The following is a 27343-nucleotide window of genomic DNA, read 5'->3' on the forward strand; positions in this document are numbered from 1 at the left end:
TAGTAAACCACATGAGCTAGGTACTCTTCGTATCCTCATTTTATAAATAAGAAAACGGAGTATAAAAACCGCCCAAGGTAACACAGCTAGTAAATTAGTAGAGTTAGGCCGCAAACCCAAGCAGTACTGACTTTAGCACCTACCCTTAGCCGTCATTTAATTCTGCTGCTTATTCCCTGCTCTCCAGGAACTCCAGAACAGAGCTATACCAATGTCTGTAAAGGAGAACAGAGGGGGCTCAGTGGCCAGGACAGTTTAGCATTCAGTCCAGTTCTTAGTTTGTGTCTGGACTTTCACATCATTCTAGTTTTAATAATATAATATTCCTTTTCTCTGAAAAATTAGTAAGACTTGCCTTTGATAGGGTTTTGGATGTTCAAGTGAAATGCTATAGTTCTGTCAATAAATGGAATGCCCTAGGAAAATTTTATTCAATTAAGATTTGATAACTGGATGCCTAATTTGCCCCAGAAATCTTTTTTTTTTTAATAAGATTTTTAAAAATTTATTTATTTGAGAGAGAGCATGAGCAGAGGGGAGGGGCAGAGGGGAGGGGCAGAGAGAGAGGGAGAAGCAGGCTTCCCACTGAGCAGGGAGCCCAGTGCGGGACTCAGTGCCGGGACCCTGGGATCATGACCTGAGCCGAACGCAGACGCTTAACCAACTGAGCCACCCACATGCCCCTATCCCAAAAATCTTATACCAGATTTTTTGTTGTTGTTCAGGAGGTGAGAGGAGGGACTTCAAAACCATTTGAAGATGACCATAAGTAAAACAAAGAGTAATAATACTATAAGGTTTTGATGTTCTCTTACCTTCTTTCACCAGAATTTTAATTTTAACATGTGACAAGAAATACATTGGTCATGTTGGTGGGCTTGAGTTGTTCATATGGTCATCTTCAGTTCGGATTGGGTTTTCTTTTTGCTTGAGCAAAAGTCACGAGATTTCTCTAAAATTTTAGTTCATGAATGAATTAAGGGAAGGTCATCTGTAAGCAATGAACGTATTTCTGGAGGGAAATTGTTCCAGAAGGTTGGTAATAAAGTTGTTAGATCCAAAAGTGAATAAATGACACACAAACCATAAGATGATGGAATTAGCAAACTGGACCAGCCAAACCCCTGTGGATTCTGCTCTGAAGCTATTGAATCTCAGTATTGTGAAAGTATCTAACAGTTCCTTGAAATTGTCTTAGTCCCACCCGTCAGTATGCAGTAGTGCTTGTAAAGCCCTCCAAGCTTTCTGACTTTTGAATGGCAGATTTGGGGGTGGAGTGAGCAAGAGAATTAATAAATAAGCTTATAGTTATAATTCAGATCTGAAATCTTTGGCTTACTAAACTTTTGTAATATCAGTGTTTTGCTGTTATAATAACAAATGCATTTCAGGAAATTTTGGTGTTCAACAAATCGTATGAAGATGGTATTGAAAAAATCATTTGTATATTTCTGTTTTTGTATGTTGACTGTTTAAATATTGCATACCTTGTTTTCGTTTTAAAAATATGTATTTTAATACTGTGGGTCACTTAATTCTTTTGGGAAATGGGCATAAAATACGTTGTCAAGAATTCAGATCTAGTCATTTCATGTGAAAGGCACAAATCCAATTTGAAATAACTTTTATTCAATGCAAAATGTGTTTTCTATTGGCAAAACTAGAGTTTTCTCTAATTTCCTGTCTGTATTTTTATAAATAAAATGTATTACTTGGCTTGAAATCTTAAAATTATTTTTCTGTTGGAAGTTAGAGCAATCTCATAAAGTTTTTAAATAAATTGTTCTTAAACATGTATTCAATTTTGATTTAAAATAAAGCTAAGATTTGTTATACATTGTGGCAAATATTTACATTTACATGTATTTTAGTCAGTATAGTTTTTAAAATAACTGGGGTTACGGGTACAAATAACCTTCTGCAGTATGTTGAGGGGAGGTGAAACTACGTTCATAAATCCCCTTTTACAGTTACGGTAACATTCATTTTAAAAACTATATCTGTAGCAGTGAATTGTGCAAAACAATATACATGTAACATTTACATTTTAAGGAACTGAAGAATACAGAGTTCTGTGTCATTTAAGTTGGAAACTGTCTCTCTTCAGTCAATAGGCTTGATCATCATCTGAACTGCTCTCAAGGAGTACGACCCGCCTCGATATTCAGCCCAAAAGATTCCGTCTTGGTACTTGCTTCTGTAATGGCCTCCTCTGTACCATACTCCGTTTAGGTTAGAATGTGCACAGGCGTTGTACCACCATCCTCCTTTATGAAAGTGGGCACAGTTTCCTTTGAGGAAAAAAAACAGATATCAAAGTAAAGGTTTCTCCTAAGTCTGGTACTCTGCAAATCATCCAAAACTTATGCTACCTTTGGAACGATTTGAGTTTTTCTTACTGATTCCGGTTACCTTTATCTTTGTGGTTTTGTTTCTTCATTCATTCTTTTTTTTTTTTTTTTAAAGATTTTATTTATTTATTTATTTGACAGAGATAGAGACAGCCAGCGAGAGAGGGAACACAGCAGGGGGAGTGGGAGAGGAAGAAGCAGGCTCATAGCGGAGGAGCCTGATGTGGGGCTCGATCCCATAACGCCGGGATCACGCCCTGAGCCGAAGGCAGACGTTTAACCGCTGTGCCACCCAGGTGCCCCTGTTTCTTCATTCATTCTGTTACTGTTCCTGAAGTATCAACTACTTGAAGTACCACTTGAATTGCCTTTATCTTGTCCTTTGCTTGTATACTACATGCTTTTTTTATTAAGTGATTTAATTTTCTGGGTAGCAGGATAAATAAGACAAAAAACAGCGTTTGTGAGATAGAACAAGGGAGAGATTGGAGAGATTGGGAAGGAAAGATACGGAGTTGCTAACAAGAGTAAATTTGGGAAAATTGAGTTCTTAAAATAGTATAAAATAATATAAAATAGAATAGCACTACCAGTTGTCAAATGTGTTTCTGTAAATGTGGTGTATACTTTCGTTATGTTACTTCCTTTTTTCCTCTTCTACCGTTGTAAAATAGAGCAACGTAGAGACCTACTTGCTCCTAGCCAAGGAGAGATATAATAACTGAACAGAAAAATAGATCAGTTTTCAGGAGGGATATCTCTTTATCGGGGCCAGAGACCTGGGCTAAAAAGGCAAAAGTAGGGCTGCTGGGTGGTTCAGTCGGTTAAGCATCTGCCTTTGGCTCAGGTCATGATCCCAGGACCCTGGGATGGAGCCCTGCATTGGGCTCTCTGCTCAGTGGGGAGCCTGTTCTCCCGCTCCCTCTGTCTGCTGCTCCCCCTGCTTGTGCACTCTCTCTCTCTCTCTGACAAATAAATAAAATCTTTTTTTTTAAGATGAAAGTATATGAAAATTAATGTTAAGAGTTTTTTTAAAAAGATTTATTTACTAGAGAGAGAGTACACGAGCAGGAGGGAAGGAGGTGCTGAGGGAGAATCAGGCTCCCCGCTGAGTAGGGAGCCCTGCGTGGGGCTCAGTTCCAGGACCCTGAGATCATGACCTGAGCTGAAGGCAGATGCTTAACCAACTGAGCCACCCAGGCGCCCCAATGTTAAGAGTTATTATATCTGGATTACCTAACTGATTTTAAAGAGAATATTAATGTCCCCTCTGAGTAAAGGTTTTTTGCTCTTCCTACCACATGTTGCAGTCCTACTGTTCCCTTTCATGTGCGTTATTAACAAATGCCTTCATCAAAGCCATGTCCCCAAATGGATGGTCTCCTTCACTCCCTTCAGGGCTTTATTCAGATGTTACCTTCTCAAAGTAACCTTTCTGACCGCTCTGTAATATAGCACCCATCTTACCCCCTGCTGCTCATTACTCACTCTTCTCTCACTGGTTTTATTAGAGTACTTGTCACCACCTGACAAATCATTATGTCTCCTAGAGAGTAAGCTCCAGAAGGGCAGGAACTTTTTTCACTGCTGTATCCTTAGCACCTACAACAGTGCCTGGCACGTGGTAGGTGTTTAGTTAGTAGTTTTTATGAATTTTAGACATTAGAGAGTTTTATTTCCAGGTAAATGAGTTTTCGCTTTGTTCCCTCCAACCCCCCACCCCAGGTTAGAACGATAGAACTTTGCTTTTTACACAGTTCGGTCACGCTTTGGGATTGCCTTACAGAAGAGGTAATAACCTTTCGGCAGTTTATGTAACCAGTGACTGAGCCGTAGCATATACTTTGATAGCAGGGTTCTGTGTAATGCATAGAAGTTAGTGGTTTACAGAGACGACACATCAGTTTTTTTCTTACTCACCTGCATACATATCTTTATCTCTGTCCAGTGTGGTGAACTGTTTACCATTATGCCACATCATGGAATCCCCTGCATTTCCCTGGTAAGTTCCCAGACGCAGTCTAAAGAATTCACTTTCAGGTTCCAGGCGAAAGCTGCTATATTCTGCGTAGACTTTTTTGTCACTCCAGTCTTCTAATTCAATCAACAACTTATAATTATCTTGATTGCTAAGCATATAGATACTTTCCAGTCCAAGCCAATATTCTCCATCAATGTTTCCAAACCCTTTCTGTTAATAGACAAATAGCATGAGGGCAAAAATAAGTGTAGAGATAGTAAACTTTTTTACAGATAAGCCTTAAACCTTTGATGGCATAAATATTCACCATTTAAGTGGTACTGTGAACTTCCCTTTTAATAGGTCACCTGATCTTTATAAGCCCCACATAGTCACTTTGTTTTGTTTTGCTTTCTCTTAGTTTGTCTGTATTTATTTGCACAGCTAGCTTCAAACTTTATGGATAAGAAAAAGGCAAAAGATAATGAAAATTATTCCTAGCTACGAAAAACATTAACTAGTAAACTACGAGATCCCTGAAAAGGGTTCCTGATCTCTCTCATACACAAAGAACCAAAAAAAATTTTTTCACCCCAATAGTCAAACAAAAAGGATCTCTAACATTATGATCACTCAGTAAAAATGAAGGTATTCTGCTGTTAAAGCAAGTTGTCTTCTCTAGCTCTGTTACAGTTAAATATCAGAAGATACAACAGTAATCTTCGGAGTTCCACCCTGGAAAAACTGTAGACCGTTTTTAAAAAATAAGTCCGTGAACTCTCCTGTTTCAATAAGCATTCACCAATATGCAGCACAGTGTAAGGCCTGGTAAACCTGATCTTAACACTAACTGTGTTTTCAAGAAGGTTGTGTTATGGGACTTTTTTTTTTTTTTTTTTGCCTAGTTACTTATTTAGAAATTTACATAACTTTTGACATGGATGTATTAATGTCTCATTTTTAACTGCCAGTAAAGTGTCACCTAAAATTGAATAATCACATGACTTCATAATTTTGAATGAAGTATTGACCATGTAGAAAATATAATCTCACCTATCTACCATCCTTTAAACTGGAGGGTATATACCACTCATAAAATTAGCATGTAAACATCAAAATTATTAACAAAGACTAGTTGCTTACTTTTCCAAAATTCCTATTGCATGGCTCTGGCCCTGTATGACAGTCTAGGTGTGTGTTACTTCCCAGTAGCACTGATGTCTGGCGTTAGCAGTTAAAACATGAGGGGACGATTATCAGAGGTAATCAGTCCTAGAGGAAGGGTCATTTTTTGAAGTTCTGTGGTTAATATTATTGCTCAGTACAGTTGCTGTTGGGTAGAAACGTGGCCATAAATAAAAAAGCCGTTGTCTTTTTAGAAAATGGAATCAGCAGTAGTCTTTGCTAAAAATTAAGTATTTGTATAAATCGTCCGGACTGAAAAGGGGCAGTTTAAAGGATATCTTCAGTTTCCCTTTTACCTTTTAATTTTGACTTTAAAACTGGAGATGAGAATTTTCTTTTTGACAAAAGTAGATAATGGAAAATATATGGGTAGTTATTTTTAAACTGTGTTATTTATTGCATGGAATGGCTACTACTGAAAGAGCTGCTGTATTCCATCACCCAGGTTGGAATCACTGGTTTACCTTATAATTTTCCCAATTTCTGAAGAAGTTGACAGAGCCATCTGTTCTTTTCTGAATAACAGTCCAACCCCCGGGATCCAAACTGTTCTCGCACCATAACTGTATTGGTCCATTGCTGTTTTCAGGTTTGATCATATAAATCCCGCTGACTGAATATCCAGCTTCTTTTGCATGCTGACAGTCTTTGAATGGTCCTATAATGAAAATACCATTGATTACCAGGAAACTTAATAGGAACAGAGCCATATTAAAATAGTTTTTAATCAAAAGTCTTACCTTTGTATCTTTCCTTACAGATACCACTTTTTATCTCATATACACAGCACCGTAAAAGTTAAAGAAACTAAACAAAAGGATTACCCCAGTCCCACTATATGGAAAATTAACTTGTTTCATTTTCCGCTGTTCTTGTGAGTTTTTGTCCATATACATACATTTTTATATTGTCATAATTCTGACACGCATAGAAAATTGGATTCTGTATTTTAACACACAAATTTCCGTGGGACTACAGTCTTCATTCTGGCACTTTTAGTAACTGTAATATGAATTTTTAATATTGATACATCATTGTTTATTCCTTTGTCGTTGGATATTGAGGTTTCATCTGATTTTTGCTATTATAAAAGTACACAAAATGTCTTATTGGCTTCATTTTTTTCTAATAATTACTTATAAAAATGTTGTGGGATTGATAGACTGGATCAAGAGGGCGTGAACACTTTTATAGCTCTCCATAGTGCCCGGTTTACAGCTTCCAAAATTTGATTTCAGTGGAACACACTAGTCCCTTGAGGTACTTAGTGAAAATGGCCTACCATGGTGAAATAAGTTTTATTATTGCTAAGTATTATATTACCCTTTTGGAAACCCACAGTGTACATGCACGTATGAAAGATTAAGAAGCCCTGAAATAAACCAGAGTTTCCCAAACTTAAAGAATCTGTTAACTATTCCCCCCATTCAACAGCCCAGAAGAATACACTTCAGGAATGCTGGCAAAATGCCTTTCTAAATAGTTGTATCAATTTATATGACTAACAGTAATTTTCTTATTTAGTCTACACAATGACCCTGGTGATAGTTTACAGATGTTCTACAGATGAAACAGTTAACTAGTCTAAGGTCCTGTATCTTAGAAGGTAATAAACCCTAGACTTAACCCCATTTCTTTCTAATCCCAGGGTCCGTGCTCGGAACTGCTGGCTACATTTGCTCTTATGTTATTTCATAGTTTTATGGATTCTCTTCCTATTTTATAATACATGAGTAAGTTCCTCGTATCTTTTAAAATGATAAAACATTTTGTGAAATCTTTTTTAGAAGATCTGACTCTTAAAACTTGTGATTTCCACATTTTTTGGATCTAAAGAAAGATCACTTCTAAGTTTTACTGAACATTTCTTTAGTTGCACCATTCTTCAGTGTTTTGATCCTTTGGTTTTTTTATAAGCATGTGAAAGTATTAAGTGATTCAGAAATAAGAATTACACCACAGATCTTTTAGAACAACAACAAAAAAAGGTGTAGAAATTCCAGTTGTCAAATTTTATATTTTACTAGAAATATTTAAATTTTGACTTATGCAATTTTTAGAAATTACATGAAAATAGAGTTTAGTCAAGTAAAGCTCATACAAGAAATCCTCACTATAATGATAATAGGATTGTTGAAATTTTGAGAAATGTGTTATCTATACTGTGCCAATATATATAGGATCCCTTTTGGACTAATTGGGGAAGGATTCATCTCATTAAATAAATACTTATACAGTTGCATCATTTGAAGGGGTTCGTTCTTAGAGACTGAACTCTTCCCTCCAGATTGCTTCTTGAGGATGAAGACTATTTTGTTCTTCTGACTTCACATAATCAGTGTTTTAACTGTTAGTGGGCTATCAGTCATTTTTTTAATTTAAATTCAGTTAATTAACATATAATGTATTATTTGTTTCAGGGGTACAGGCCTGTGATTCATCAGTCTTACACAAGACCCAGGGCTCACCACAACACATACCCTCCCCATTGTCCCATCACCCAGCCAGCCACCCCATCCCCCTACCCCCTCCCCTCCAGCAACCCTCAGTTTGTTTCCTAAGATTAAGAGTCTCTTATGGTCTGTCTCCCTGTCTGGTTTCGCCTTGTTTCATTTTTTTCCTCTCTTCCCCTGTGATATCAGTGAGGTCATACAATAATTGTCTTTCTCTGATTGACTTATTTCGCTTAGCATAATACCCTCTGGTTCCATCTGCGTTGTTGCAAATGCAAGATTTCGTTTTTTTCTATCAAGTCATTTTTAAGTAAATGAATTAACTTGCCTTCACATTTTAAATATAAGGAGATTGAAAACCACACACAAATTCAAGAGGTGATCTATTTCTCTAGCCCACATTTTAATGTTTTGTTGATATTTTTCTATTTCAGACTTTTTAAAATTATGATACAATGACTAAACACTACACAATACTAGTAGAAAAAATTTGAGAAACTGTAAAGACTTAATGCTGTCTTTCTTGGGTTACATTTATTTTAGGTATTGAATTTTTTAGTTCTAGAGCTTCAGTTTGATTCTTTTCTTTCTCTCTCTCTCTCTCTCTTTTTTTTTTAAGTAGGCTCCATGCCTAGCATGGATCCCAGCGCAGGGCTTGATTTCACAACCCTGAGACTGAGACCTGAGCAGAGATTGAGTCAGATGCTTAACCGACTGAGCCACCCAGGCGCCCCTCAATTTGATTCTTTTTTTATAGTTTTTATTTCTCTTCTGCAATTACTGATCTTGTGTTTTATGAACATATTCTTTATATAAAAGCTGTAATAACTACTTTAAAAATTCTGTCCCTTCTGTTCCTAGTTTCTAAGAGTTTTTATCATGATGGGCTTTGGATTTTTTATCTATCTACTGAGATAATAGGGTTTTCTTTTTTTTTGTTTGTTAATAGGTAAATTCTGTTGATTATTTTATGATGTTAAACTAACCTTGTATTCCTGGGATAACCTTGACGTGGTTATAGTGTATTATTGTTTTTAAATATTGCTAGATTTGCTAAAATTTTGTTGAGAATTTATGCTTCTGTATTCATAGAGGACATTGGTTAGTCTGTGAAAGCTTATAAATAGGTTCTTAAGCTAGGGAAGACAATGATAAAAATAACATTTTGAGCTTATCAGATTGTCCATAAATCAGATCACATTCCATTAAAATTCAGTATGAATTATTTTTATATTATCTACCTTATCAGTTACTGAATATAAATTACAAAGTATTCAGAACCTTTAACACAATACTTTACAGAGTAGTCATCATCAGTAACTGTTAGTTGCCTTCTTTTCTCCTTTGTTGCTATCCCTGACACACAGCAGGAGCTCCTTTAATAAATATATGCTTATTTAATTGATAAATTTAATTTGGCTAATCAAAGATGAATGTACAGTCATTTCTGTTGTAGAAAATAGCATATTCCTGAAAACCTTTATGTTCTGTAAAATCTTACACCAAAAATAACAGCCGATATTAGCTGTTAAATACTTTGTATTTGGCTGTTGACCTTTGTGGCACAAAACATTAAATATAGCTTGGAAAAACTCCCAGTGAACCAATATGACGACCTCTTTGTTTTACTGATATTCTTCTTCTTTTTTACCAGTCACATATGAGCTACTAAACATTATAAAAACATACATTGTAGTCAAGTCAGAGCAGAATAGAAAGGTTGTAGTTCAGATAGGATGAAATTTATAGAATTTTAATTTTATATGTGGGAGTGAAATAGAAGGAAAAGTGAAGTCTAATTTCCAGGTCCATTCTTACATTATTTTTTGTAATGCATGGTAATATATTCATTTGTTTACTCCTACAACTCCCCATGGCAAAGACTGTATCTTTTGGTTGTCTGTCCACAGGCGAGGCCCACTTAGACACTCCAAATATTTGTTGACCTAAATGATTCCTGGTAGCCACCATGGTTTCCAGAATTTCCTCAGTTGTGCATTATTTTTTCCAGATGTGCCTTTTCTGCATCTACTATAGGCCAGAAAATTTTAGGCTCAAGGTGTAAAGAAACAACCGTAAAGTCAAGTGGGAAGTGGGGGAAGTGGCAAGTAAAGAGAATTCCTCAACAATATGACAGCTAGTGTGATGGAGTTCTGCAGGGCACCTGGAAGCACTGGCCAGAAATAGCTACCAGATTTACAGAAAAGAGATCAAAGTCTACCTGTATGTGAGCTGAATCTTGAAGATTGAAGAAGAGTTAGGCTAGAGGGGGTAAGGAGTCTATCGTGGCCACACATGAGTCACCGGAGCTGAGGGATGGAATCCAAAGAGAGCGTGAAGTTACAGAGGAGTCACAAGTCTAGTATGTCTGAAATGTAAATGACTAAAGGCAGTACTTGGAGCTCTTGTTCTGTAGCCTGTAGAGTTGAAACTGATTTTTTTCAGGGTAGCCAGACTTTTTCTAACTTGTCATTTCCAGAATAGTCAAGGATATCTGAGGAACATTGCTCTTATTTTAAACTCTGTTGTAGTTAGTGCGCACGAGTAGTAGTCTTGTTGGCAATCCACATAAATATTTCTCATTTCAGAAATTTGCTTATTCTATAAATGTCACCTTTATATTGTTTATTTTATGAATGTCACCCTTGTCATTGCTCTGTATTCATTCGATTATAGTTTTGAGAATTTACATTTTATGTTGAAGTATATATTCAGCAGTTGGGCTTTCATTAGGTTATTTGAATTGCTGTAAAGTATTTAGAAACATGAAGGTTTTGAATGTTGACAAAGTATTTGTAAAATAGCATTTGTTCTTTTCCTGCTATTTAAAAGGCCCTTGGATATCTAAGCAAATTGGAGAGTGCTGGGTTTTCTAAACCCTGCTTTCATTTGATAAGACTTCATTTTATGCAAATTTAAAATGATCTTTAATTTTCAGCCCACTTATTTGTTGTGGGCTTCATATTTGCAGTTTGGATGCCTATTAGATTTAGTTGATCAAAAGGCTTAGGAAAATTTAGTTGAAATCCTTTTCCAGAGCATGTGTATAAAATTAGTAGTGCTTTTAGCTACTTTTTTCTCCTCGATAAAAACAGTAAATACCAGAATTTAGCATTTGTTTGTATTTATTTTTATAAATAAACCATTAACCTGTCTTAGCCAGTGTGTATTGTTGATCTTGGCAAAAATATTTTTTCATTATTACTTGAATATGCTATTTACTTTCTGCTTTAGAGTTAGATTATAAGACATTCTTATATTAAATGTTTTACTACTTTCTCTACCATAAAAATCATTGCCTACTAGGAATTCTTAAATGACTAGTAGAAAAATAAGAGCTTTGTTTTTGAGAGATTAAATTTAACTTGCAGTTTTGCATATTCTTAGGAATAAATTAATTGACATGTTTCAGGAATTTGTTCCTAATGGTTCACATAGGGTATAGACTGGAAGTACCTGTCTTTTAAAATAGGAATTTTATTAACCTTTCTCTTGCATTGAGTAATCTTGAAATAGTCATCTTTGTTGACACGCAATTGGATTCTTCTCAAGGCAGGAAACTGAAATTCTTTACATTGAATTTGAAGGACCAGTGTTTCTCTTCCTCAGTTTATTTGATGAAAAGTTTATATGGGACTAACAAACTCCAGTTAATAGATCTGACTCATAGAAAGAAAAATATTGACCAGTCCTGCCACATTATTTCCCAACATGTATTTTTCATTAAGAACCCATATTTTGACCAGAACAGTGGGTTTGCAATTTTTTTTTCATACTTTGAATATGCCTTTCCTGGGAACCATCTTTAACATAATTTTCTTTTTTCTAAAAAGAAACTGTTTAATTGCTTAAGTTAAAAAGTAAAACCTTCCCTTTTTAATGTTGTTGAATTTCTCATTTATTTTCTTACTTTGTCCCAATCCTGTGTTCTTTGTGATAGGAGAAACAGGACAAAAAAGATAATCAGTTTAGAGCTTTCAAATAATTGGTCAGCAAGTAAAATCTTTTTGAAATGTAAACTTTTTAATTGGGTTGTGAGCTAAGTATAAGATAAATATATGTGACAGCATTTCAGAATGGGAAGTTTTGAGACAAATACTTTCTGAAGGAATAATAGATTCTTCTAATAATATGGATTACTATGTTTATTAATCTGTAAGTTTCAAATGCAGTTTGCAACCCAAGCTTTTATTTTTTAATTACAAGGGTTTATCAGTTGTTTCCCATAACTGTAACAAGAGTCATATTCCAATAGCCCCTTTTTATCTAAACAGTCTTTAGTTTTTCTTTTTTGTTTAAGTGTTAATATAAGTATTCCACTGAAACCAGTTGCATGTTTAAAAGATACCAATAAGAAGCATTAAAAATATTTGAAAATTAGCTTACCTACCAAAAAGCGTATTAAGTTTCTAATGACTGCTTTTCAAGTTTAACTTTTTGAGCTTACCTTTTCTGTCCCCATACATGGCAAAGCAAGGCACATATAGAGAAGGGCACAAAGAAATGGAATAGTTAATGATGGTCAGACCATACACAAAGCATGTTGATATGCGTCACTTCATTTAATCACCATAACAGTCTTTCTTACAAAAGAGACAACAGAAATATCTTGCCAAAATCCAAATTTCCTGATACTCAGATTTATGCCGTAACACTGTGAAGGAACTTTCTCAAGTCTATCTACCTACAAGGAATAAACTTACTTTTATAAATATACTATTTGTAAAAGAGTAATGTTTTCTTTTATAAAAGACTAACCCAAAATGCAGCCACTGAATAACATTAACAGTTAAGAATTTTATTGATGGCAATTTGCTAGGTGAGTAGTTACATTCCCAAACATTTTGTTTTTAAGCTAGAGGAAAGGTAACATTTCTAGAGATAATTATTTTTAATCTAACAAAAGTATTGCATTATTTGCTTTAAGTTCATAGTAAGTTCTTTTGAGGTGCATTTTTCTTATAACCATTTTAAAAGAAAATATAAAATTGTCACTAAAACACCTTTTTAGGTAAATGATGGTAAGATACATATAACAAAGTTTGCCAACTTCATTATTTTTAAACATACAGTTCAGTGGCAGTCGTACCTTCTCTTTATTGTACAACCAATCTCCAGAACTCTTTTTATCTTGCAGAACTGAAACCCTATACCAATTAAACAACTTTCCATTCCACCATTCTGCTTTCTATCTCTATGAATTTGACTGCTGTAGGTATCTCATATTGGTGGAATCATACAGTATTTGACTTTTTGTGACTGGCTAAGAGACTTTTAAAATACTATATACACATTATACATTTAGAGACTTTAGACTTCTAGACCATGTTCCCACATGTAGAGTACAGTAACAGGAACTTCTTTGTGCCAGAGCATCTGTAAGTACAGCAGGACCATCCATCTTTGCCCCTTTCGTGCAAGTACCCAAACAGCTCAGACATATTTTCCAGTCCGGTAAGAATAACAGGAACACAGATTTTAGCACGTTATATATAAAGAAAAGAGCAAGTCTGTTCAGTATTGCTTATAGTAATTTATATATGATGGAAACCATAGAATATTAGAACTAGAATGTGATGTTAGAATTGTCCAGTCCAACCAGCGCTCTCATTATACACATGAGAGTACAGATCCAGACAGGCAGTCACTTCCCCAAGGTTAACAACAAAGGAAACGGGTCTTCTTAATTTTGTGCACTTTCCCTTATATGTTCACTAGGGTTCTAATGAACATTCTTATAGTGTAGCTAATTATGTCCGTGGATATCAAAGACCAGTAGTTATAGAATAAAATAAGTGAAAAGTTAATGTTTACTTGTAACAACAAATAAATAATGAAAAACAGAAGTTATGTCTGCCCTTAATTTTTACATTAAGGATTGGTAAATAGGAATATAAACACCATTGTTTTATTAAAACAAGTCTGTTTAATGGGACTTTTGATATGCTAAATCCCTAGCATGGGGATTTAACTCTGAAACGCAAGATTATTCCTGCACTACAGCTCAGTGTATAATTAGAACTGAGCTATAGCTCATTTTGTAAAAGCATTTTTTAATGTATCAGTGTATGAATATGTGAATAATAATTTCTTCAAGAACTGATGATACTATCCACTTAAGATTCAGCACCCACAGAAAATACTCCATGGGGGTCATCTCCATACCTACATAATTGTACATTCCGTCAGTTAAAAAAAATCCACACACTTCAGTTATGTTTGTGTATGTTATATGAATTAACTACTTTGCTGAGAAGTTGTATACGTTAAAAGCTTACACAAAACACATACTTTTTAAAAGATTGTTTAAAACATGTATTTTTTTATTTCTATACCCAGTGGATCATTTTATATACATCTTTCCTTTGAAAATCAAAAGGTGTGAGGATGTTAATAGTGATTACCATTTACCTAACATAATGGTATTCCCTGTTGTGACTGAGAGTTAGAACAGTATAAATTGAATGAACCCAGTACAGTAGAATGTATTAAAGTCCTTTCATGAAGGTCTGGGGAATGACAACTTTACGAAGCTCTATAAAAACGCAACAACAAGTTAACCAACGTTTATTTAGCATCTGCAGATGAGATGCAATGTCCATCTGCCAGGAAGGAGCTGACATTAGCGTCGGAAGGCATTTTACTTAGATGTGTATTTGAGTGCTGTAAGTACATGTAAAGATAACTGATAATTCAGGAGGAAATATAAGGAATGTTGTATATATTTTATGTCCCAGAGAAAAGAGATATTCATGGAGAGGAATAATCACTTTAAGCCTGAGGAAGTCAACAAGGGCTTCAAGGAGGAATTGCTACTTTTATTTTATTTTATTTTATTTTATTTTATTTTATTTTATTTTATTTTATTTTATTTTTGGTCTGAGCCTTATAATTTGATAGGCAGAAAGCATGGTAAATATTTCAGAAGACAGTTGATGCATTTTATTGAAGCAGATGGCTTTTGTGAAGGCAATTCATAGAAGGAAAGCTAAAGAAGTAGGTTTCTTTTGAGGAAGATATTCTTAACCAGGCTAAGCAAAATGCATGTTTTCTGTGTGAAATGGGGAACTCCTGAGCAGAAGTGTGACGTGATCAAAGTGGTAGCTTAAGAAGATAGATCTATTGGCAATATAGAATATATTTTGATGGGCAGAGAGAATGGACTTAGACTAGTCAATAAGCTATTACACCATTCCTAATAAGAGTTAACATTTTGAGTGCCAGGCACTGTTCTAAACACTCCTCAAGTGTTAAATTCTATGAGGTAAGTACAATTATTATCCTCTCTTTTACAGATGAGGAAACTGAAACCCAGAGCAGTTGTCTGCCCCCTGCTGCCCCAAGGTTACGTGGCTAAAATAATCCAGAAGTCTCTGTCCTCCAGCTGCTGCCATAGATAACTTGGATCTAAGCTAGAGTTCTGGCTCTGAATAGAAATGAGGGACAAGGGGCACCTGGGTGGCTCAGTCGGTGAAGGGTCTGCCTTCGGCTCAGGTCACGATCCCAGGGTTCTGGGATCAAGTCCCACATCAGACTTCCTGCTCGGTGGGGAGTCTCCTTCTCCCTCTGCCCCTGCCCCTCTCCTTGCTTGTGCGCTCGCTCTCTCTCTCTCTCTTTCTCAAATAAATAAAAGCTTTAAAGAAAAAAAAGAAAAGACATGAGGGACAAGTCCATGAAAGACAGAAAAACAACCTAGGTAGAACTCAGCTGACTGGGGGGGGGAGAGAAGTGACAGAGATGAGCCAGGCAAATTCAGAAATAGCAAGCAGCGCAAATCAAAATAGAGAACTCAAAAGCAAATGACCCATCAGTCTTACTAGTGGAGGTTTATCCTAAGGATATAATCACAAAAAGAAAAAGAACAAAGTTATCTTTTAAAATTCCAAGAATAGTGATTACCATGTTAACAAGAAGAAAAGACTTGAAGATTATTACTGAAGCGTTAACTTTTATTTCTATTTGGATATTCAGTGAAGCTTTTTAAAAAGCTTATTAGTATTGTCTAGATCTTCTTCAATAAATATGTATTACCTCTATAATAATTATTTCTGGGGCGCCTGGGTGGCACAGCGGTTAAGCGTCTGCCTTCGGCTCAGGGCGTGATCCCGGCGTTATGGGATCGAGCCCCACATCAGGCTCCTCCGCTATGAGCCTGCTTCTTCCTCTCCCACTCCCCCTGCTTGTGTTCCCTCTCTCGCTGGCTGTCTCTATCTCTGTCGAATAAATAAATAAAATCTTTTAAAAAAAATTATTTCTAAAAGGAAAATGCTTGGTTGGGGAAAAAATTAAGCTTTAGTTATTCATTCAGTCATTCCTCAGATAGTTATTGTAGTGCTTAAAATATGCTGAGCACAATGTGCCAAAACTTGATCCTGGCTAGATGTTTGCAATAGAAGAATGAAAAGACACTTCACTTTCTTCCAGAAGCATTCAATCTAGCAGGAGACAGACATGCAAACAACCCTAGTGTAATGTGATACAGAAAATGTGTTCAAGGCATAGTTAGCAGTTTGGGGAAAGAGCCATTGAGATATGTTTGTTTGAATCTGGGAATGCATGACATTTAAGATAATTGGTTTACTTAAGCCTTGAAACCTGCCAGGTTGACAGATAAGCTGGAAGAAGGCATTTCAGGAGAGGAAGCAGCACCGTGTGAAGTGGTGGTAGGACATCCAGATGCAAACATTCAGCATCGGTTAGAATCAGGAGGAAGAGCTCCAGGCAGGAGGCATTTGAGCAGTGGTGATACATGCAGCCTTGAAGGTGTGTGAGACCTGTAAAATAGAGAATCTTGAGGCAAACTTTTTAAGCTGTAGGAGAGGAAGAAGATGCAAATGAAGGACCTAGAGAGTAGGAAGAGTCAGAATATTCTGACTTGGGGACCCAAGAAAGCAGAGATGTAGATGGTCAGTGGTGTCCACTGCTACAGAGAGACACTTTATGACACATGTATTTCCAGTCTTTGTTCTGTTTTTTGTTGTTTAAAATTATTCCATAGTCTGTATGCAGTTTTATGTGCTGCCTTTTCAATAAGTGAATGAACTATGATTTATTGTTTACTTTTGGGCATTTGGGCTTTTCTTTCCACTCTCAGGAAACAGATCAACTTGTAAAGAATTCAGGAGAATGTTTTATGAGAAAATGGGTGCGGGGTAAAATAAAAGTAAAATATTTAGAAAGTTATCAGTGAGCTTACTAAACACAAAGGTGAATTATTCATCTTTGTTTTCTGGGCACTTAAATGATCAATAAGGGAGAGAGGAAGGAAAGAAAGGAAGGAAGGAAGGAGGGAATGAATTAAGAAATGGAGCGACAAATATTAAGATCAATTCTAGGGTTTTTTGTTACCGCAGTGAAAACTTATTTATACATATGTGGGTGTAAGATACAAATTGTAGTTTGTTAGCCTTGGACAATAGAAGGGATACCTTTTCCTCTTAAGACTGAGGGCAAGTAGGCGCGGGTGTCCTGCGGATGTTTTCAAGATAAGAAAGAACAAGGAAGCTAGGACCTGAGTAGACTTCATCTCATACAGCAGTAGATGATGCGTGTCTGAGAGTGGAGGTAAAGAATGGATATCATTACAGGCTTAAGGAGAGTGAAAGCAAATTTTTAAATGTTCCTTTTGGAGAGGAGGAGAAAGAGATGAGCAGCAAAAGGTAAACAAAAGGATTGTTGAGCAGCAAGAGGACCTAGCTGCAGGCCAGTAGAATGGTTTGTAGAGGTTAGAAGTGGATTGTGGACTCATTCCTGTCTTATTGCTAGTAACTTAAATTGTAAGAATTTGATTGGAAGGCAGTACTTTCCTCACAGAATACACTGTTTTTAGGAACTCTTAGACTCAGCTGAGAGAGATATTTAAGTTCAATTCTTCATTAATAGAAAACAAAAATGTTCATGTATAATTACATCACCAAGATGAAGAATAAGGACTTATTATGTGCGTTGTTTTGTAAACCATAAAATGTATTAACCTCATACTTCATTTTTAACAGTAAGAGGTAACTTACCTTCATTTATGAAAGTTACTGGTGGTATTTTGAAGGGACTTTTGGTGGGAGAAGTTCCCAGATCAGGTGGTGGCATTAAATCTCTGGGATAACCTGGATCCCTCTGTATCTCATTACCTCCCAGCAGTCCGGGGGTGTACTGATGACTGTGAGGAATGTGCTGTGGCACTACTTGGACAAGAGGAGGAGACATATGGGGGTCTTGTCGGGAAAATATCTTCAAGCACTGTTCTTCCAACGAAGTGATCATCACAGACTGGTTATTGACGAGATCAGTCAAGGAAGCATATTTTACCTCTAGTTCCCTGTACCTTGTTGCCATCTTCAGCATCTCTGTAGTGACATTGAGGATTTTATTTTCCAACTGGGAAAGTTCAAGTGAATTATCCCTCTTACGGATAATCTCATGTAGTAGTTGCATATAGAGTTGAGTAACACGCGAGTTCATGTTACGGCTCTCTTTTCTCAGCAGCTTTACCTCATTGACAATGTTCCCATCTACATCCACCACCAACTGCAGGACATCTATCTCCCGCTTCTGCCTGGAGAGCACGTCCTTCAGGTTTTCAAGGTCCATCCTGGTGATCATGTCTTTAATGGTACTTGCATCTTGCCCTTTGGTATTGACACAAATCGGCCCTGTAATTTTTTGTTCAGGTACCAGGAATGTGTATGCACATTTCTTTACTTCCTCTTTACTGTCTGTGGCACGAGGGTATCTCCTCTGGGTTGTTTTTTTTGTTTTGTACTGTCCTCCTCTGCAGTGTCCAATGCCCATTAGTAGGAAGAATAGCACAGTTAGGGTCCAGATAAAAGCCTTCATTTTGAAATGAGGTTGTATGAAGTCTTTTAAAAAACAAACCAATGAAAACATAAATAAATAAGTAAATTAATAAATAAATAAAGTAGAATAATAAACATGAGCAAGACCCAGGATATGTCATCTTGCAATCAGGATGGTACTGTAATCAGCTGGTGTATTATATTGGTGTTAGGAATAATTGTTTATATTTGAGGTGGTCTGTTAAAAAATAAACAAAAACTAATAAAACCAATGTGCTCCAACAGAATTCTCAGCCATATGTGGATTACATTGCCTGCACTTTCTAATTTATCAAAAATTGTTGAATACGCTATTTCTTTTTAGAATTGTAAAATGTATTACTGGAAAACTACATTAACTTCATGTCTTTTCTTAAGTAAATAAGTAAACCAATGAAGGGAAAAAGTAAAAAGAATGAATTTTAACCTACTTTTAAAGTCAATAATATAAAAAAAAATAAGGGAAAAAGTGGGTGTCTATTGGTGTTACTAAATTGGGCCAGAATTAATGTTAATAATTTTTAAATTCAACACCATGATGCCTTTGAATTTGTTTAAAATTTAGCTTTCAGAGAATAGCTTTCCAGCTGCCACCTCACTGTAATGCTTCTTGTTCCTAAGCTTAGTGCACAGATACTGGTGAGCTCCCACTGTGTGCAAAGGCTAGTGTTCTTTTCTTACCCTTGAAAAATCTGTCTTAAGACTTTGAAAATGATACACGATATTTGTAAGGCATCAATTAAAACATTCTTCCCTAACTAGTATTAAATATTCTTTTATTTATTTAAGATTTTATTCATTTGAGGGGCGCCTGGGTGGCACAGCGGTTAAGCGTCTGCCTTCAGCTCAGGGCGTGGTCCCGGCGTTATGGGATCGAGCCCCACGTCAGGCTCCTCCACTGGGAGCCTGCTTCTTCCTCTCCCATTCCCCCTGCTTGTGTTCCCTCTCTCGCAGTGTGTCTCTATCTCTGTCAAATAAATAAATAAAATCTTTAAAAAAAAAATTTTATTCATTTGAGAGAAAGAATGAGAGAGAGAGTGCGAATAGGGGGAGAGGGGGAGGGAGAAGCTGACTCCCCGCTGAGCAGGGAGCTTGATGCAGGGCTCGATCCTGGGATCATGACCTGAGCCAAAGGCAGGTGCTTAACTGACTGAGCTACCTAGGTGCGCTTCTTCCCTAACTAGTATTAAAGTTAATAGTAGGTGACTTTATTAGTTACTATTTTATATTCATATTATGTGGTTTTAATTAAATTGGCCCTCTATAATAAATATCTTTTTTATCAAATTAAAGCAACATTTTTAGACAGATCTCAAACCAGAAAGTTTTGGCATCGTATTTTTTATTTTTGTAGCATGTCCTTTTGGAATTAGTGACAAGTTTAAGAATGAGAAAATGTTTACAGTCATCGTTGTGGGTAATTGTGTTTTCTAAACCATAATCTTATATATGCTCTAAGCTTACGTATGATTTAGCAGGTTTCGTTCATTTTTTTTAAGCAGGTTCATTCTTCTAACAGAGGTTCTACTGAACTGTATTTTAGTAAAATTTCAATAGTTTACTGTAACCATTACCAAGGAAAGAAACTCTTTATAATTAAACATGATTGTTAGACTTGGAAAGTGCCTTAGAGACCATCTCATTCAGGAACCTCTTGCACCCGCGTGCATGTTGAAAGCCAGGGCCACGCAAATCGGTGGTATTAGAACCAGGTCAAGAGTGCAGGCTTCCCGGCTCCTCCTTCGGTGTTGACAGCAGTGGCACATACTGCTGACATGTGTGCTTGGAGTGTTTCATTTTTGCTGTGACAGAGAAACACTTGTCCCTCATAGTACAATGTTCGTAGAAACACCAGGACTAGCTCTAGGAACCAAAGCTGCTTCCTTTCTCACGAGTTACCTCCCTCAGGAGTAGTAGCAGTGAGCAGCAGTGGAATGGGTAAGACGTGCCACTCCCTCGGCGGCCCGAGCAGGCTGCTGGAGCACGTGGCTCACCTTCCCCCTCTCATAAACTGGATGCCTTGTCTGCTGTTTTTGAAGGATAGCAGTGGATACGCTAAGACAGAACTCTTCTGTCCCACTTTGCACCCAAGTTCTTGTTTTTTGGTTTGAGAAGTCAAGTCCCAAGTTGTTTATGCCTACAATTAATAATAGCAATACAGTAATAGCAGTAGTTCATACTGACTGGGTGCTTGGCCTTGTTTTAAGCCCCTTTGCATGTATTAAGTCAATTGTAATTACGGCCCTTTAAGGTAGATTATTACAGTCCTCATTTTCAGTGAAGGACTGGCATCCAAAAAATAAGTACCTTACCCAGAGTCACACAGCTTCTAAGAAGATAGAGCCAGAATTTGAACCTAGGCAGAAGACTCAGCGTTTATGTTTCTCCTTTTCATTAACCACTACAGCACATGCCAGCGTATTCTGTCCTATTTTCTATCACTAATAGCATAACGGTCCCTTACAATAATGTAGTGCTTGATGCATGTTAACTATTCGCATTCACAACAACAATGTGAAATGAATGTATACTCTTTTTACAAAGAAATAAAGTCCCAGAGAAGCCAAAATTAGCACTCAGATCGGATTCGTATCTTCTGCTCGTAACTTTTCCAGACCTGTGTAACTTTTCCAGACCTGTGATTTTTATCCTAGTCACGCTGTAACTAGAGAGGGGCCTTAACTTTGTGCTTCTTGTTTTTCGGTCTTTTCCTGGTTTGTAGGTCTTACATGGACCCATTGCTTATTTATGAAAAGGTATTTGTGAATCATTTTTGTTAGGCTCTGTTTCCATCATTTTTCAACCCCAAACTTTTTTGCTGTCATTCCTTTCCCCCTGTATGTATTGTATCGTTGATAGCTCCATATCTAACTTGTGATTAGGAACCCTCCCCCAAAAATAAAGGTTCTTATGATCCATGAAATATGGACTCTTTAACTGTAGTCGTAAAGATGACTGCTACTTTTTAAAACCACGTCTCCTTTCAGAGTGGAGTGATAATGAAAATAAAGCCAAGAGTGGAAAATTATTTTTCTTTTACTAACGTAACCAAGAGAGGAGGAATGAACACAATAGTACTCCATATTTATATCGGAGGCCTTCTGTTGCTTACTGATAATCAAAAGCACACTTAGATGAGTACTTTTAGTTTTTTGTTTTTAATATTTTGCCTCTGATGTCAAGAGAAAATTTAGACCTTAAAATCATCTATTTTATAAGGAAAGGACTTTTATTGTACTAGAGTTACCAATAAAAGATTTCTTGTTATATGTGCAGATTCATGGAATGTAGATATGGTTTATATTTAAAACTGGGATGGTAAAATGTACAGTACTTCTACATAGTTAACTAGTCCTCATATTCACTCGTTTCACTTTAATAATAGAATGGAAATTCTTAGATCATAAAATTATTTTATTCAAATAATCTATGAAATAAGCTACCAAAACAAGGGAAATTCAGAAGCTATCACGAAACTTCAAAACAAGTAGAATTTCATGAACAGTATTCTGATTGGAACAGCTTGTATTCCTACCAGACACAGATTTGTATAGGACAGCTAAGAACATATAATCCAGGACTATTATTGTGACTTCACATCGGTGTCGTCATGAAAGGAGAAAGTGTGAAATTAAAATAGCAATAGCTTCACTTTGCTGTGTTCTGCCTTGGCTCTTTGTGGGCTCCTATACGATTATATCATAGGATAAATCATTGTGCACCGCAAGAGAATCTGACCTAAGTATTTAAAGGAGGCAACTAAACGTTTGCTCTTAAATAAATATAATTCCTTTGACCTTATAAAAGTAATGACTTCGTTGTCACCTAAAGAAGAATAAGGAGCCACATTTCTGAAGTAGTAGACGAGCTACGTCATGAGTAAAGAACTGGTTTTAAAAATACATTTACTGTTACATTCTCTGAAAACATTTTCTTATTTAATATTTTCCCACCACATTCAGTTTTAAAAGTGTAAGATCTATAAATCTGTGTTACCTCATAAAACTTTTCTGTATATGTTAAAACTTTCCTAGGTCCCAAGAGAATGTTATAAATTAGTTCCAGTATACTTAAGTTTAAATCTATGCCTTTGCTTGGTTGTTTTTAGGAAAAAAAAGAAAGAAAACAGAAAAAAAGTCATCCATGCTTTGGGTTAATTTTATTGGTACTGTTTCTCTTCATAGTTGCTACACTGCCAGCTAGTAGAGAGAAGAAATAAAAATCAGGATTTACTTCCTGTCAGATGGTAAATGTATAGAGGCATTTAACTCGCTGTGTCACACACTGAAAACAGCATGAGGCAATGAACCTAAATTTATGAAGCATTGAAGATGCCTTAGATACTTCTAGATTGTGAATTATGTTCTGGGAAGAGACTTGAGAACAGCCTCATCCCCTGGAGATACGAAAGAAAGGGATAGTAATCTTTGTGTTTGGGGTTTCAGATTCAGTGCTTGCCTAAGGCTTCAGTAAGAACTGAGGTTTGACGAGATCCTGCACTTTTCATAGCAAACAGCAACAGAAAAGAGAGAGATGGCAGTATTGCTTGGATATTTGATCAGTTTCTTGTAAAATACGTTTAGCAGAGATCCTCCCAGGATTTAGAGTTTGAATCTTTAAGGAAAAGACGTGAAAGTGAAGTTGAAGAAATCTGAGCTTTACAATTATTTGCTTGTTGAAGATTCTTACCATTTAATGTCTTTAGTTTTTAAAAGAACAGAGGATCCCCAAATTGTAAAAAAAAAAAAAAAACTTAAGTGTCTTTGGTGTTTAAAGCTTACTATTGGTAACTAGTAATTTTCTTTTTAACAGTTCTCATAATACAGTTAAACAAAGTAGAATATTGAAAGAAACCTCTTGTATGGTTACCAAAGTTATATCTATCTAAAAATATTATATATTTTTGGTCTTTTAATCATGTATTTAAGTAATTGTATCTTCTGAGTTCTTATTTTCTACTGTTACTGCAGACTACTTACATAATACTTCTGTCACATTTTATTTTTTTTCCCTAATCCTAATCTGTAAAGTTTTAGGGTTTGTTTTTTTAATACATCATTAACTTCGCTTTCTTAAGTAATTCTAGTTATAGCAATTTTAATCTCTGCTACCCAAGTTAAATAACTGTTACATGTAAAACCTGGAAAGCTATTTACAATTTTGAGTTTTTTCAAGAAATACCATAGACTTCGTTTAAATCTTTACAAAAATGTCTGCTTAGTATTTGGTTATACTGTAATTGAGGAATTGTTGCAAAGCCTTTCAGTTAATTTTGTATCTTTTTAGCTGTGTTTTGTAGCTATTACTTTAAGGTCTCTAACAGTATACGTGACCTGCCAGCACACACACACTGAAATTGTGTGGAGAGAGACTAATGTTTACAGCTCTTTTCTTTTGTTTGTATCCCTTTGTTTTTAATCACTGTGTTATAAACCTCATACATTTAATCTGTTATTTGTTAAAATTTCTTTCTAGTGTCACTAAAGCACATGTTTTCTGAAACCTAGCATGTATGTACCAATGTATAAGCTTATACACCAAATATTATTAAATTGAACTTCAAATCATACATTAACCACAAAGTACATAATGATCAGTTGTTTTACATAAAGGTACAAAAAAAACACACCTTTTTTGGCTAAAATAAATTGTTGTATATTTTAAAATTCTTTGTTTAATAAAAGATTTTGAAATTCCTACAAATGTAAAATTTTAAACATACACAGAATTTAAAAAAAAAATAAAAGAAATATTAAAATACCTTTATGCATCTGTTGATAAAGTAGACCCAGAAACTTGCTGCTCTTATTCTTGCTTTTAAAAATCAGTGTAGAAGTTTGTTCATCTGTGACTTTAATGGCAATTGCATTTTGTTTTGGACCGACAAATCCAAGCGGTAATAAGGAACTTCTTTTTCTTCTTACAACACTAATCAATTGAACTTGACAAGCCACCTATGTAATTTTAAGTAGTGTAGTGGAAGTTCTGGTCTGTGGGCTGTCTTTAATCCGGCAGAGAAAGCATTGTGGCTTCGCTCTGTCTGCCACATGGAGAAGTGCAGTAACCAGCTGCAGCTGACCCAGATTGTATATACAGCACCCTCGAATAGTGATTCCCTCTCTTTCTCGGTAAACTCAAGTTCAGCCCACATATTACGTCACCAAAAAAATTGCTGGAGACTAGGGGGGAAAATCTCCTCCTTAGGATTTCCTTTCTGTAGCCTGAAATAGGGGTGGGGGTAGTGGGATCAGCAGGAGGTTGAATAGCTCTGAACAAGGAGAGACTGTGTGCAGGTTGAAGGAAGGGCACCATCTGGAAACAAACTATCATAGTTCAGCGGGCAATTATAAAACCAACATTTTAGTCTGCTGGCCAGAGATCTTTTAACTTGAATACTGAAAAAATAGTACTCAACTTCTCAGAAATAGTAACAGGCTGATAAGTTTGTTTTTTTGTTACAGAGAACAAGAGTTAGACTTTGTCAGGAGGCAGCCACCTAAATAATGTAATACTCTTTGTAGCTAGAAGAATTTTTAAACATTTTACTAAGTTGCCATTTCAGAAAGTTTTAAACATAGACGAAACCGATGTTGTTGTGATATATTTTACTGTGTAATGTCTCTTAAGATAAAACTGTTCATATATGTAATCACTAAACATAAGTGGATATCTATATATAAAATTCAGAAATGTAATACTTCAAAAAATTCTGATGTTATATAATGTCACTTCCTCCTATTCTAAAAACATGACCCCTCTTGTCTGAATAAGGTTATTCTTAGTAGTTGATGTTTTGAGATTTAAAAGCAAACATAACCCTGGCCTGAAAAAAGAGAGTTCTGACTCCCCGCTGGCTATGCGGATTTGGAAAAGTCTAGAGGGAGAATTAGTAACTGTTCAGTACTAACTGTGCTATTATATTTCATTAAACCCAGAAATGTTGATTAAGTAACTCAATAGCTAATGAAACAAAAATTTAGGCATCTTTACTGATTTGGTACTTCGCTACGAAGTAGTAGAACTGGGGTTTGAATCTAATTCCAAAGCATTATGCCACACTGTCTCTCCTTGGATCCTATAATTACTGATTGCTGCTTCTAGATAAAACTTGGGGGGGCTTCTAATTTCTATATACACCATGTGCTTTCCCCTCCTTGTTGCCTTAGCTTGAACTATTTTTTCTTTCTGATAGGTTCTACCATTATCCCTTTGCCGATCCACGTTCTTTATTTAAAGTCAGCCCCGTTTCTACCTCTTTCGCAGAATCGTTTCTTTAAATTCTGTGATATACATAGGTATACCAGGGTTACAAACTCAAGGGTCTGCAAGGACAAATGCTCACAAGAATCAGGCAGGTAATGTAATAAGTGAAATAAACCAGAAGTAAGATAACAAAGGAAAATAGGAGTTAGGACAAACTGGCATCCTTAAGCAGTGGGATCTGCTCCCATCTCAGCTGTACCTTGTTGTTGCCAGATCTCCCCATTTTTTAGGAAGAGAGAGTCACTTAGATTTTTCCTATGATATTTTCTAGTTTTAAAAACATTGGGACAGATGGAATGCCAGCTTTTAGCCTCTGGTATATGTTGTCTAATACATTACTTGATCATTTAGTGATCTTGTTGTATTCACTAATAGCTTAATCTGGGAAAAAATACGAGATAGTTTCTCCTGAGCTTTTTCACTTGAGTGGTTTTGAACTTTCTAACTTTAATTATTAGTAATATCACTAACCAAGGTAAGAAGTTGGGATGTCAGGTGTTTCGAGACAAATAATGATTAGTTTGGCATTTCAGTTCTAAAGAGAGATTTGGAAAGTCATCAGTAATTAGGTGATGGTTGAGGCTACAGAAATAAGATATTCCAGGGGCGCCTGGGTGGCTCAGTCGTTAAGCATCTGCCTTTGGCTCAGGGCGTGATCCCGGAGTTGTGGGATTGAGCCCCACATCAGGCTCCTCTGCTGGAAGCCTGCTTCTTCCTCTCCCGCTCCCCCTGCTTGTGTTCCCTCTCTCGCTGGCTGTCTCTCTCTGTCACATAAATAAATAAAAATCTTTAAAAAAAAAAAAAGAAGTAAGATATTCCAGAAAAGTACATGCAGAGTGAGATTAATGACAGAACCATGGGAAACACCACCTTCTAGGAGACATGAGGAAAAAGCAGAGTGGAGGGGGTATAGGAGGGAAGCTAGGAAGGCTCAAGCCAATAGAGCGTCAAGGAACAAAGGGAATGATAAAAATACTGCAGAGACACTGATATGCAGCTGGAGGAGACCAAGAGAGATGTTTAAAGATTGAAGAATGAGTAGGTCCCTTATACCTTTGCTGGAATAAGTTTCAGCAGCGAGATACAGATTTCAGACTATACTTTTTTTAAGAGATTTTTATTCATCTATTAGAGAGTGCAGGAGCAGGAGGGGAGGGCGTAGGGAGGGAGAGAAGCAGAAGCAGACTCGCTGCTAAGCAGGGAGCCCAGTGTGGGAGATGTGGCACTCGATCCCAGGACCTGGGGATCATGACCTGAGCTGAAGGCAGGCGCCCAACAGACTGAGCCACCCAGGCGCCC

At 36.2% G+C, this 27343-nt stretch overlaps 2 protein-coding genes across 4 annotated transcripts in view; one reads left to right on the plus strand and one right to left on the minus strand.

Annotated features, from left to right (window-relative positions):
- The window catches only part of RALGPS2 (Ral GEF with PH domain and SH3 binding motif 2), a 160676-nt gene that overhangs the window by 97546 nt on the left and 35787 nt on the right, over positions 1-27343 (plus strand). The window lies entirely within an intron of this gene.
- Positions 1608-24884, minus strand: ANGPTL1 (angiopoietin like 1). Its single transcript, XM_008696786.2, has 5 exons — positions 24543-24884; positions 17960-18805; positions 5961-6154; positions 4272-4542; positions 1608-2291 (listed from the first exon to the last, which is right to left on the minus strand). The coding sequence occupies exons 1-5, from the start codon at positions 24550-24552 to the stop codon at positions 2104-2106; spliced, it is 1509 nt and encodes a 502-aa protein (XP_008695008.1). The 5' UTR covers positions 24553-24884; the 3' UTR covers positions 1608-2103.

The sequence above is a fragment of the Ursus maritimus genome, unplaced genomic scaffold (assembly GCF_017311325.1).
Source record: "Ursus maritimus isolate PB19 unplaced genomic scaffold, ASM1731132v1 scaffold_2, whole genome shotgun sequence".
Taxonomy (NCBI): Eukaryota; Metazoa; Chordata; class Mammalia; order Carnivora; family Ursidae; genus Ursus; species Ursus maritimus.